Source organism: Dromiciops gliroides, chromosome 2, assembly GCF_019393635.1.
Source record: "Dromiciops gliroides isolate mDroGli1 chromosome 2, mDroGli1.pri, whole genome shotgun sequence".
Taxonomy (NCBI): domain Eukaryota; kingdom Metazoa; phylum Chordata; class Mammalia; order Microbiotheria; family Microbiotheriidae; genus Dromiciops; species Dromiciops gliroides.
Window position 1 is genome coordinate 202,887,851 of NC_057862.1, and position 14,835 is coordinate 202,902,685.

The 14,835-nt window shown below is 36.5% G+C and overlaps 1 protein-coding gene across 2 annotated transcripts in view; it reads left to right on the plus strand.

Annotated features, from left to right (window-relative positions):
* Positions 1–14,835, plus strand: part of PRKD1 (protein kinase D1) — a 432,388-nt gene that overhangs the window by 342,385 nt on the left and 75,168 nt on the right. For both annotated transcript variants that reach the window (XM_043986862.1, XM_043986863.1), the window contains 4 exons: positions 8,003–8,213; positions 8,409–8,486; positions 10,851–11,055; positions 12,743–12,866. In XM_043986862.1, coding sequence (XP_043842797.1) covers positions 8,003–8,213; positions 8,409–8,486; positions 10,851–11,055; positions 12,743–12,866 — 618 coding nt within the window. The remainder of the gene's footprint in view (positions 1–8,002; positions 8,214–8,408; positions 8,487–10,850; positions 11,056–12,742; positions 12,867–14,835) is intronic.

The window sequence follows — 14,835 nt, forward strand, 5'->3', positions numbered from 1 at the left end:
CTGGGAGGTGAGTACTGTTATACTATCTCCATTTTACAGATGATGAAGCTTAAAAGAACAATAAAAATTATAAATGATCTCTATTCTCATTTCTGAGGCATATCAAGAACTGAACAGATAAGTAAATGTAATTTCAGAAAGAGCAGACAAGTTAAAACTAGAGCCAGGAGGAAAGGCTTCAAGTAGGTCACACCTGTGGCAATCTTAAAGGCCTTTTGAGCATTCTTGACCACTTTCTTTAACTCAGGTGTTTGGTTTTTTCCAAGTCAAACAAAACTAAACCATAGTCTAGTGTATATATGAAAAAGGTCTTTCATTGGTGGTTATATATAAAAAAAAAGTTAGAGATTTTTAAAGTTTTGACTTTTTCATAGAGGAAGCAAGAATATTACTTAGATTAATGAAATGGATTACTGGGCTAGAGTTATAAGAAGATTTATATTCCCATTTCAGCCACTAGTATTTGTATGACTTTGAGTAAGCCATTTTAATCTTTACATTCCTCAAGCAGTTCTCTAAGACATATTGCTAAGTCATAGACTGATTATGATCTACATTGGTGTATAAGATTTCTACCATGGAGATACCCCACCTAGGAGTTGAAGGGGGTAAAAAATCACAGATTCTTATATTTACATTTTTAATAAATTAAACAAAAAAAGTTCCTAACAGAAAGGTTGTGATTCAAGATTTATTGCATGTAAAACTTTTTTAACATGTTAAAGCACTATATAAATATCATCTCTAATCTAGTGACAGATCTCACTGAAAAATATAAGCGACCCACCAATTATATAGAAGGTGTATTATAATAGAAGTAGCTAGCTGACACAGTGGATAGATTGAGGAACCTGGAATCAGAGAGACCTGAGTTCAGATCCAGTCTCCAACACATACTAACTATGTGACCCTGAACACAAGTCCACTTAACCTCTCTCAGCTCATTTCTCTCAGCCTATTTTCTCATCTGTAAAATTGGGATAAAAATAGCACCTTCCTCAAGAGGATGTTGTGAGGAAAATGAGAGTATATTTGTACAGTACTTTGAACTGTTAATAGTAGTAGTAGTAGTAGTAGTAGTAGTAGTAGTAGTAGTAGTAGTAGTAGTAGTAGTAATAAAGTGCTAAAAAATTCAAGCCTTGGAATTATCACCCAAATATTGCAGATACCCAGTTTCACAAATCATCACAAATAATGAGGAAAGTATAACACTGTATTTTGCTCTGGTCAGACCACATCTTAAGTATTTTGTTCAGTTTTTTGTACTACATTTTTGTAAGTACATTTGTAAGCTGGAAAGTAAGCAAAATGGTGAAGAACCTCAAAATCATGCCATATGAAGATAGTTTGAAGGAACTATATTGGAGAGGGAAGAACTGTTTAGCCTAGAAAGAGGGGTCCTTAAACTGGGGTCCATGAAGTTAGTTTTTAGAAGTTATTTTAATCCAATTTTGTTTTCATATCTTAATTCTCTCCCTTCTGTTTCCCCCTTTCCCATCCACTGAGAAAGCACAAAAAACAAAACTTATTACACACACACACACACACACACACACACACACACACACGAGAGAGAGAGAGAGAGAGAAGGAGAGAGAGAGAGAAATACAAGCAAAACAAATTCGCACATTAGCTATGTCCAAAAGAGGGAAGAAAAAAAAAACTGTTTTAATCTGCATTCTGAGTCTTGTCACATGTCTATCTGGAGATAAATAGCATATTTCATCATGAGTCCTCTCAAATCATGACTAGTAATTGTCTTGATCAGTGACTAAGTCTTTTCCAGTTGTTCATCTTTACAATATTATTGTTATGGTAAAAATTGTTTCCCTGGTTCTGCTCATGTTCATACAAGTCTTCCAGAATTTCTCTGAAACCATCCTTTTCATCATTTCCTATGCACAGCATCCTATCATATTCATATAGGAATAGCTACTGAGGTTTGACCTAGCATCTGAGAATGGGGAATTCAAAGAAAACTTGGCTTCTGATAGTGGGTAATTGGAAGAATGATCTTCCCACTGACAGAAGTGGTAAAATCAAGAAGAAGTGATACTAGAGGATGTCATATGTCATCATTCATTTAGTTCTTTTGTGGGGGCGGTTGGGGGCAGTGAGGGTTAAGTGACTTGCCCAGGGTCACACAGCTAATAAGTGTCAAGTGTCTGAGGCCAGATTTGAACTCATGTCCTCCTGAATCCAGGTCCAGTACTTTATCCATTGCACCACCTAGCTGTCACCCCCCCCCCATTTATTTAGTTCTTTAAGCTAAATGGTTATGTAGGAAAAGAGACACTACATATGTTGTGGTTCAATACCAGAGTGTCTCCAGTTATCTCAAGAGATAACATGGAGTAAATTACTTAGCTTTCCCATACTCACTTCCAAACAACCATAAAATAGTGCCCTGAAACACATCCTAGAACAGGAGAACCAGCAAAAAAGACCAGGTGATACAACCTTTTATCCCCAGAAACTGGGAAGATCATCAAGAAAGGTCTGTCTTGAGTAAAAGGGGACCACAGTCCAGTACAGGAAGTGTTGCAGCAAGCCAGCAGTTAGCCCCTTCTCAGCAAACCAGTGAGAGACCCTGAGCCCCAATGCAGTGGAGCAGGCAAACAACAACACCAGGACCCCGCCACCCACCCATGTACCTCAGCATAGCCAAGGGAATGGTCAGACTCCAACTCTAAAAACCTCCATATTGCTTCAGCATATCCCCAGATGAACAGGTAAATACCAACCCTATAGGTGCTAAGGAAACAGGCAGCCACCAGTGCCCCAGCCCCTCCATGTGCTTCAGCATATCCCTGGGCAAATAGGCAGCTACCAGCTGCCAGACCAACACATGCTTCAGTGCAACTCCCAGAAATGTAGAAATACCTGACCAGCCTCAGCACATGCCAGATACCAGCACTAGGAGCCCATCTCAGCACCAGGTAAGCTGTGAGCTTACTACAGCTTCCAGTAGCACCAGCCACCACCACCTCACCCCTCAGCACAGTACCAAACAGGCAGATCCCCCATGGACTTCAGGGTAACATCAGTACAGCACCAGGCAAACAGCTAAAGTCTGCAGTCCCTGGCACAAGAAACATGAGACAGTGCCCTTTCCACCCCAAGACCAGAGCTCAAATTTAAAAGAAAGGGAAAAGAAAAAAAAAGCCACAAACAACAAACAGAATCCAACCATAGAAAGTTAGATAAGGGGGTGGGGGAACTGACAGAAGAGAGGGCAGACAATGACAAGGTGGTAGACAGAAGCAAAACACTTTCTAGGAAGGGCAGGGTAAAAGAGAGAGGACAAACAGGATAACAAAATACGATGGAGGGAAATACACAGTAATCATAACTGTTAATGTGAATGGAATGAACTCTCCCATAAAATGGTAGATAGCAGAGTAGAATAAAAAAACAGAATCCTACAATATGTTTTTTATAAGAAACACACTTGAAGCAGAGAGACACATGCATAGTAAAGGAAAGGGGATGAAGCAGAATCTATTATGTTTCGACAGAAGTGGAAAAAAAAAAGCATGAAGTAATATCGATACTAATCACATGCAGCAAGTGGTATAACATCTTAAAGAAGAATGTAAGTGAGTTACAGGCTCATGACCATGCAAGAGACAGAGCATTGCAATATGTAAAATTTGTAAATTTAATTATATTAAGTTAAAAAGCTTTTATACATATAAAATCAATGCAAGCAAGATTAGAAGGAAAGCAAAAAGCTAGGAAACAACTTTTATAGCAAGGGTCTCTGACAAAGGCCTTATTTTTCAAATATTTCTCAAATGGAGAACTGAGTCAAATTTATAAGAATACAAGCCATTCCCTAATTGATAAATGGTCAAAGGATGAAGAAATCAAAGCTATGTATAGGCAAATGAAGAAGTGCTCTAAATCACTTCTGATTAGAGAAATGCAAATTAAAAGATAGCACCTCACACCTATCAGATTGGTTAATATGACAAAAAAGAAAAATGATAAATATTGGAGAGGATGTGGGAAAATTAGGACACAAATGCCCTGTTGGTGGAGTTGTGAACTGATCCAACCATTTTGGAGAGCAATTTGGAACTATGCCCAAAGGGCATAGTTTCTGTGTAGGTATGTTTAAGTATGTTGCCAGAATCATTATATTTGAAAATGAAGCACAGCAGTATCTTGCTAGGGATTAATAGATAGTAGACTATTCTACTGGGATCCAGATTACTCAGGTTCTAGTCCTAAGTCTAGTTATCTGCAAAACCATGGATAAGTAACTTTAAAAAAAATTGTTTTACCCTAGTTTTTTGCAATGGGAACAATGCTTCATGGTCTGCCTACTCACAAAGTAGTTGTGAAAATCAAATGTACATGAACTCATAAGGTGATACTCAAGAAAGGAGGAGACACTGAGAAACCATGGTGTCTTAGAAACCTGAGAATAGAAGGTATCCAAATTAAAGTAGTGGTTATTAGTGAAGAATGCTGTAGATGAGTCAATAGAATTATCATTAAAGGAAAAAAACAACACTGAATATGATAATTAAAAGAGCATTGGGTAACTATGTCAGTTTATAGAAGCCATCAAGTCTAAACACACCATTTTAAAGATGAGAAGATTGAAATAGTGGTTTATCCATGATCACATAGCTATTAAGTATCTGAGGCAGGTTTTGAACTCAGATCTTCCCAGTTCCAAGTTCAGCACTGTATCCACTATGTAACCTAGTTGACTCCTGTAGCCTCAGAAAAGTTTTGGAGGCAAATGCTAGATTATGCGAACAAGGAAGTAGAGGTAAAGCATTTTTCTCCCAAATATAGTAATGAAGAAAATGAAGAGATAGATGGGATAGTTTTTTTAAAAGGGTCAAAAAGTGAAGATTTGGTTTTTTTAGGATTCAGAAGACCTGATCATGTTTGGGTGCAGATAGGAAGGAATCAATAGAGACAGAAATTAGATATGCCAGATGACACATAAGTAGATGAGGTCAACAAACAAAGGTGGAAAGATTAGCCTTTCTAAATTGTAGTGATTTCCCAGAAATGAGGGAAGGAGAAGAGAAAATTGATAGTAAGAGCAGAGAATTGACACTGATAAGTTTTGGGTTATAGGAGATGGAAGTTTAGGGACTTCATGTTAGATAATTTAGTCTTCTTACTGAAGACAAGATTTTATGCTATGAATGTGGAGGTGGATTGGGGGGCTCAATCCAACAAACATTTATTAAATTATCACTATATTCCAATGTGCACGGAACTAGAGCTCTAAGATAAAAATAAACCAGTTACTACTCTCAAAGAACTTACATTCTATTAAGTGTCAACTCTGGTAACAAATGACCAGAGAATCATAGAGATTTTGCAGCCACTCTTAACTGAAAATGCCAAAGAGCTCACGCAAGTTATAAGCAAAAAGTTTTCTTTATTTCTTTGGGAGAAAGAAATTAGGCACATGTGCTGAGGCCTCCTTTAGTAGGAGACATGAGGCAGTAAGGCTAGATCTTGATGTATATATTAGTGGCTAGACAAAGAATCAAACAGTGTAGTGTAGCAACAGTGGTGAGGAGTAACAGCAAAGGTGAGGCAAGGCTGTCTAGTAACAAAAAGTCCATTCATAGCTTAGATTCATGTTTGGGCCTGTCGGTGTTTGTCTGAGATCAGGGACCATTACTAGTTCTGCGATTTAATTGAAAAAGATAGGGGTGGTCTTGGATCCTGCCAAGAGATACAACACATGCACAGATTAGTTGGGCAGGGGAGTAGGGAAAGGAAGGCACTAACCACAGGGCAGTCAGAAAAGGCTTTGTGTAGAATTGAGCCTTGAAGGCCATGAAGGATTCCAAGAGGGTTAAGGATAGGGAAAGGATTAGAACAGCAATTGTGGGAAATGAGATAGGAATCAATGAATAATGAGTAACATTGCTGACAATCAGGGGATGCTCAGCTGAAGTTGTGCAGAAGAAATTTCTTTTCAGTGAAATAAGCAGAATAGTCTTTTTCTGTTGGCATTCCACATCATGGAACCAGGGGTTGAGAAATAAATCCATTGTATAGATATTATACAACATTGATGATTAGCAAGCCAAAAAGGATTTAGGTTCAAGGGGCAACAGATTCTGAGGTTGGAGATTTTTAGTGGTCGCTGAAATTACTGATCATAGAATTAAAACTGTGGTGAGAAGCAAGAGCTACCCTAATAGAGTTCAACTGGGCAATTATAGAAAGGTAGAGAGACTAGGAGTCATAATGATTGCAAATAGCATGTTTATTATGTGAGGGAATGGGAGGAAAGGAAGAATAGGACTGTGATCTGACAGCGAAAGTTTGGAATTCACTGTCTTAGAGGGAATACAATGCTATATCATAGTAGGGTCTAAATTGTGACCTTGCTGGTATAACGAAGAGACTTAGGAAATGGAGGTTGTTGCAAATGAGGAATTTAAAGAAATGTTGTGTCAGGATAGAGATGAGATTCCAACTATATGGTTGGGATCATCTCCAGTGATGAAGAGCACAACCCATCCATGATTTCTTATCCTGTGCTATTCATGTTTGAGTTCTTCTGTAAAAATCACTATGGTGGGCCACCCAATGTTCTGTAGGTGGTTTCCTCTAAATCTCAATAGTTAGAAGATGTAAGCAGATCCTGTGCTTGTCCACTCTTGTCATGTAACCAGTCCCCCCTTTCCAGTCCTAATGCTCTCTGATGCCAGCCTTTATGCCAGTTTTAGTGAAGCTTTTAGTTGGTAATATATTGCAGACTACCCAATCCCCCCACGTTCCACTATCATCTTTTGGATGATGTTCATTTAATTCATCAAAGATTGTAGTATCCTATCACTTGCAGCCATTTGAGGGTTCATCAACATAAATATGGAAGTTTTCAAGAATGGTGTTGATGGAAAAGATGTAATAGTGATCAACATGTATGAATAACTGAGGAATGGGGGAGAGTGTTGTAGAGGTCTATAGAGGATAGCAGTGGTCAAACAGATAGGTTACTGTAAGAAAAGAATGATCTTTATAACAGGGGAGATTATGAAAGGACAAGGACCAAAAATAGTCTAGAAATAGAAGGGAAACACCAGCATTACATTACCCCTTCTTTTGGTTCTTTCGCAGAATGGGAGGCTATGATAAAAGTAACAGTTTCCATTGGAAAGGATTGTCAGATGTGTGGTGTCTTCACAGAAAATCCAGGTTTCAGTCAAAATTAGATGAAATAGGCATTTAAGGGAAAGATCTAAGATGATGGAGATTTTGTTTAAAATAAAACCAGAGCACTCCAAAGTCTTCAATGAAATGGGCTTAGGTAATGAATAGGTGGAGAAGAAATGTATTTGGGAAGCATAACCTCTTATCTACCGTCTCTTATTTATAAGAAGAATAGAAGCAACTTGATATAATGGAGTCAGGAAAACCTGGGCTTGATGTCAGACAATTTGCTAGCATTTATTTATCCACTAAGTATAAGACAGTTACAGTCTAGTACAGGGCATTCCCATACCAGGAGTTCCCTAGCCTAAGGAAATCACAGACATAATAATTCAAGTATTCATACATTTAGACAAAATATACTAACAAGTAATTCCCACATCTCCTTTGAGGGTTGTTCCTGGTTTTATTTCTAATTTATTATTTTAATAATGGGCAAATTGAAATGAAATTATTTCCTCAATGGTACAGTATTAGTCACATTGAGTGGCATCCAAGTAAATGGCCATGACCACAATGTAACAATCCAACTTCCTCATTTGTGTCGTGCTTAATTGTTTTCTCTCTGAAATACAAGCCTCTAAAAGGGCTATTAACTATTTCTAATGAATATTGGAAATTCCTAGAATTGTGAAACAAAATGTCCTTCTCTGCAGATCTCTTATTTTAAGTCTAGAAAAGTATTTCTTATTTAATTCTTCGACTTGGGAAACATAGAAACTAAAAGTAAGGGGGGCTTTCCCATTACATTTGCAAGCATTCTGGGATCATTCATTGTTTCCTTCTCTATTTATAGCAAAAGTCACCTTCAGAATCTTTTCTTGGCCGAGAGAAGAGATCCAACTCTCAGTCATATATTGGACGACCAATTGAGCTTGACAAGATCTTGCTGTCCAAAGTTAAGGTTCCTCACACCTTTGTCATCCACTCCTACACACGGCCAACAGTATGCCAGTATTGCAAGAAGCTTCTCAAAGGCCTTTTTAGACAGGGCTTACAGTGTAAAGGTGAGGAAACACTTTTTTTAGACCGATTTTTCAAGGTAAATAAGAGTCAAAAATCTGAGTTTGTTTACTAATTAAATTCTGAAATTTTCAACTATCCATCAGTCTGAAATCAGGCATGGTGAAATGCATTTTTTGTTATACATTTCTTCTCCAGCACAGGAGTCCATAGCCACTTATTTCTACCATTCTGATCAGATTGTAGGTTCAACTGTCATAAGCGATGTGCACCAAAAGTACCCAACAACTGCCTGGGTGAAGTCGCCATTAATGGAGGTAGGTTGAAGGGATCAGTTCTTCTTGGGCCCCTGCAAATAAATATGTTGTATCCTTGATTTTTCCCTGCTAGGTAAAGAGAATCATTTATTGAGTGGTATTTTTTCCCCTTCCACATCTAAATTCTCTGATTTGCCTAATGTGGATTATTTAATGCCTGGGTTTGGCATTTCCAAATCAACTGAGCACATTCCAGGAAAGTATTCATTTCAGTGCATTAAGCTTCAATAAAAGGGTCACAAGTCCTCAAATATTAGAGAATACAGTACAGCCATTGATGTTTTAATGGTGGTTTTATATGCTAATTACTAATGCACTTTCATATCTCTTCTGCATCAGAACTCTGTTTTTTCTGATGAGTAATATAGAAATCTTACAGCCAGGGTTGCCTACAAGTTACAGTTATTGATCTGCCCCCTCCTTGCACCCAGTCATTTCTCCCACAGAAATAATACACTCAATAGTCTTCTGAAGAGGAAGGTGAATATTTGATTAACCAAAGCCAAATAACTGTCTTACTCTTCCCTCACCTCCATAGGGTTAATTCAGTTTGAACAGAGCAAATTCACATGTTAACATATGCACACACATACTACATATATGTTCTCTCTTCCAGAGATTTTTAATCTAGAATTTTGGAATTTATTTTAAAAATTATTTTATACTTATATTTTAATATAAGTGATTTCCTTTGTAATCATATGAATTTAACTTTATGCATTTAAAAACATTATTCTGAGGAGTCAATCGTTTTCACTTGACTGCCAGAGGGGTCCTGGTGTAAAAAAGGTTAAGGATCTTTGCTTAGACTTCTTCAGAACAAAATAGGATTTTGGAGGTCCATTTTTTAAAATCCAGTTTTAGTACTTTTTTTTAGAACTTAGAACAGGGAATAAAAAAAATTACAAAGGGAGGTAGCATGGTAGAGTAGCAAATGCTCTACTTCCAGTCATAGAATTTGAAATGAAATTCTACCTCTGATATATCCTACTTGGATGACTTTGGACAAGTCACTTAACTTCCTTGACCCTCAGTTTTTTATCTGTAAAAAACAGGGTTAGGCTACATGACCTTTTGTTTCTCTTCTAGCTCTAAATCCACGATCCTATAATCTAATACAGATCACCCATTCTTAAGAAAAACAAACAAAACACCCTAAATTTTCTTTCCAGAGATTCTCATACCATGCCACTAATCCTCAGAATAGTATTCTCATGGACAAGTTTCTTAAAACAGCAAACTATTTCATGACCTTGGGTAGATTTAATATCTCTTTCCCAGGGTACAAGGGTAACAAAATAATGTTCAAAACATGATAGGGGAAAATGGGTTTGAGTGTTTTAAATATTGTAAGAATTCTATGTAGTTTAAGCAAAGATATGGCTCCTTTACTTGGAAGCCCTCCATTACTTGGAGACAAATATATTTTACCTGGAAAGAGAAGGTTGGGGTGGTTCTCCAAGAAAGCATTCCAGTGTTGCCTTTTGGCATTTAATTCTTTGAATTAGCTGCCAAAATTGAGAAGTTGGCAACTTTCCCACTTCCTATAGTGTGGTGTTGACTTTGTGTCAAGCATAGTGAATATCAGGGTAGGTTTGACAGCTACAACCGTGGGAGAACAGAGCAATTTCAGAGATGCTGTTGATTGCTTTGAAAATGTTATTTCCCATACAAGTTGAAAAATCTGGTAAACTCTCAATTTACCTACTTTTTGTAGTTTGTCAGGCTGGTGTTCCTAATCAATCAATTTCTAATTTTAAAATAATTATTTTCTATTACTACCTAATGTACTATATTGTATTCATTGACCACTAAATATTAGCACTATGTTATTTTATATTATGAATATGTCAGAAATTTAAAGGCATTTTAAATGATCTGTTACTCCTTAGAAATATCAATTAAAAAGTATCAACAACATCAACTTATGAGTCTAATTGTACTCCCCGCTGGGTAACAAGCTATACAAGCATACTCTGGGATCCCCTGTGTATTTCTGCTTGTCAGAGTGGAGACAAAGAAGAATTAGATCTAGTGGCATGTTTAGTGACCTCCTATGCTTCGGGGTCTGCTGTCACCTTTATAAATGGCACATTTTCCCTATTCCTCCAGTGGCCCTCCATATAAGTAGGCCAAGACAATTCAAGCATCTGCTATTTGAAACAAACAAACAAACAAACAAACATTACCTTCTCCCATAGAAATAAATTCCCAGGAAAATAAAGTAAAAGAAAATAAGGAACTACTTATGAATATCTTTTAGGATTACTAATTGATTTTCATTAGGCATGCTCAATTTTATTTTAGCCCCTGGCCCCAAGGGTCAATGTTTATTTTCATGGTTGTCTTAATCCAATTTTCTAGATCTTCTTAGCCCTGGGGCAGAGTCTGATGTGGTCATGGAAGAAGGAAGTGATGACAATGACAGTGAAAGAAATAGTGGGCTCATGGATGACATGGAGGAATCAATGGTCCAGGATTCTGAGACGGCCATGACAGGATGCCACAGTGACAATGGGGATGTGCAGGACCTTGATCAAGACCATGATGATTCAAACCGAATGATCAGGTGAGAAGTTCTACGACTCCTTTCTCTAAAGGTCCTGTTTCTGAGTTAAAACAGTAGAATCTAGAGTTTTTAACTTTTATCTTAGGGGCATTTTAAAGGTATTGATAGAGCTGGAATCATGTGGAGGGCCATCTTTGGAGTCAGGAAGACCTGCCTCTCACACCTGTTAGCTACAGAGCTTGGGCAAGAAAACTTGATTAAAAGAAAAAAAATGACAGCGAAAAATAGCATGCTTCTGTCTATTCCATCAACATCAGTTGAAAGCTCTTCTTCAGAACATACAAAGATATGGTGTCTGCTTTTTTCAGTATGTGTACAAGACTTGTATTATCAATTATTCCTTGCCACAAATACAAGAGTTGCCACCATGTTATGTTGTTTCATTTATTACTATAATTTCACATTTGTAAACAAATATTGCATAGGATTGACTAGTCATCTCCTCTAATGAGGAAATGCCAATATTTACACTACCTCACAAAGTGGTTAAAGAGAAAGTTTTTGTAAATACTAAGGCACTAGTATCATGATTACAAAAACTTTAATAATAATCTATTAACACAACTTCTCTGGTTATTTTTATGCACTAAGAGAGGTCTGTCCCCTGGCCATCTGTCACTTAAATGCATGCATGCCTTTAGTAACTATGGCCTCTGGGAAAGACAAAGTAGAAGAATCAAAACAAATCCATCATAAGGATTGGAAAAAGAACTTAGAAATTCAGACCTAAATATCCTGATATTTAGTCCCATGTGATACTGGCCAATCAATTGACTTCTTTAAAGCTTAATTCTTTCATCTAGAAATGAGGGACTTAGACTAAGCCATCTCTAAGACCTTTCTAGCTTTAGCATTCTGTGATAGGGAGTCAGTTGCAACTTTCCCATATATAAAGGACATCACATTCTTAGTAGGAGGTATTCTTTTCAAAACAGGTCCACATTCCAGTTAACAAGCTTAGATAATGTAAAATATAAACAAATGAGCAAATATCCTGAAGGAGCTATTTAAGATTTTAATATCTCTACATAGAGGGATAGACATTGGACTTCATTGATCAGAGCCCCAGAGTGAGGGAACCCCTTCTATCCAGGCAGGCTGCCATCTTCTCAAAGAGTTGCCTAGAACAGTGAGAAGTGGCTAAGTAACTTGGCCAGGACCACACAGATAATATTTGTCAAAGGTGGGATGTGAACTCAGGTGTTCAGATAGAACTACATAATTATCTACGTAATTAGTTCTAAATATTGCACACCTGCACCAAGACAATAACATATTAAGTCCAAATTCAGGTATTTATTAGATGTTCATTAGTTTTAATAGGCATATATAAAGTCAGTCCCATGTATTATGTATGTATGTATATAGTTCATTTCAACCTTCCAGTCTTGCTTTGTTTTCAGTGAGAACTATAGGGTCACTTTAGTACTTCATTTCTGAAAAAGATATGTTTTATTTATATATATATATATATATATATATATATATATATATACACACATATACATATATAAAACATACATGTATTATTAAACATATACACAAATATACATGCACATATATACATGCAAACAGTATATATAATATGTGTGTTCATATATATATATGTATATATATATATATATGAATGAAATGGATCTATATGTGGAAACATTTCTTCCCTAAAATATTTTTACTTTTCTTCTAGCCCATCAACCAGTAACAATATTCCTCTCATGAGAGTGGTTCAATCTGTCAAACACACAAAAAGGAAAAGCAGCTCAGTAATGAAGGAAGGATGGATGGTTCACTACACAAGCAAAGACACACTGGTAAGAATCACTGTGAGCAGAGGCTTCTCTTTTTGATCTGGTCCTAATTATCCAAGTTGCAGCTACTTGGTAAATGATGCTTGATGCTTAATGTCTGAGCCACAGGGAGTGAACCTCGACCTACCTGTCAGGAGAGAATTAGTTTAAACACACAGCCAATCTGTAGGTGTCAGATACAGTCGAGAAAGCAATTGTATTAGAAAAAAATGTGGAAAGAAGTTCCCAGAAAACAAGATCATTTATTCTGTTGCTTAAGATGTTCTGCAAAACAGCTCCAACTTTTGCCTGTCAATTTTCTGGCAGTCATAAAAGCCACTGTACGTGCTTGAGGAACACTCCTACATGTTCCAGGCTTTTAAATGAAACATGACATATTAGGAAGGAGAAGAATGTAGTTAAACCCACCTGTATACTTCCTGAAGATTTAAGGTGTTCTTTTGCTGTCTGACCAGTTCTATAGAGTCATAGTCCTCTACGTTTATTGATCAGAGGAACAGTTACCACCCATGTATTCTTAGACACTTCACTACATTTCATAACTTTGATTTTCTTGCATTCCTAACAGAATATGAGTGATAATTAGATTAACTTCTCAACAAGCAATTAATAACCAAGCATTTATTGATGAGTCAATTGTTCAGTAACACACTATTGAGTAATTGTTCAAATCTGTGATTTGTGTAGGGATCTCCTAGCAAACCTAGTATGTGGTAGTTAGAACTAGAACCCAGGTCTCCCTGACTCCCAGGCCATCCAGCTTTCTTTTCACTAGGCAACATTCTTTCTCAATCTACTGTTAATATTTTCCAAAAATAAAATTAAATAATCTGATCAACTATAGAAAAATAATCTAAGAAATGCCATTTACACTTGTCGATCTCAGGATTAATTAATCACTTACATTTGATGTTATATTCCTTCTAGTTCTTTTCAAAAAGAGTTTAAAAATCACCAAATTTAGCCAATTAAGGTTTGTACATGAATTAGACTGCATTTTTTCTTTTTTTTTTTTAATGGTATTTACACGGAGAGCCAGTATGTCACAGTTTAAATTTTGCCTCCATCACATGCTAGCTGTGTGACCCTGGGTAAGCACTTAACATTTTAGGACCTCAGGCTATGCTAATTTATGGATGAGTTTTTGAGGTATATCATTTCAGAGTTCTCCATACCATCAAAGGAGGCCCAGATGCAAAAAATGGCCATTAGAACCACTTTTAATTCTGTTCTAAATTTAATTCTACAGTACTTTTAATTCTGCTCAGAATTATTTTATGCCTTGAAAAGTCCTGGCTTCTTGTTGTATATGACAATATACCAAGCAATCTCATGGAGTGCTTACAGCATGAATATCTAAATAGATTTAGATAAATTCATTGTGGAATGTGCTAAATATGGCAGAAATTGAATGACATTAGAAAATGAAAATGTCAGTATCCTAAAGGGTAGGAAACAACTGATGACTGATTTGGGAATCATTTCAGGATCAGCTACTTATGTGTGGTCAGGCTATCAGCTGGTTAGAGCAAAAGGCAAAATCAGCCTCAAATTAGAAAATAAAAAGTATGAGGAGAAAAATACCTTATTATAACAGCACCAATATGATTTATTTAAAGAGACTGTTGACTATAAAATGTGAAAATAAAAAGATATCAACTCTGATTTTCTTAGAGAATTTTAACTTAGGTAAAATATGTACCACAAGGTAGAGGTTGAAAAGAAATCTAAACCAATTTTGTCAGCTTTTGATCACTTTGCAAAGAAGAGAGGCATGGAAGCCCAGGACAATGGTCTGTAATATGATGTTATTTATAAGACATAGAAAGATGAAAAAATGATGGGCAAAAACAGTAAAAAGGAGTAGAGAGGAAAACAAACCTATAGAAAGCTAGCTGAAAGAATCTAAACTGTCTTCTCATATGTTCTAGAATGGTTTGGGATTATTCTGGAAAATACTTTGGAATTATAC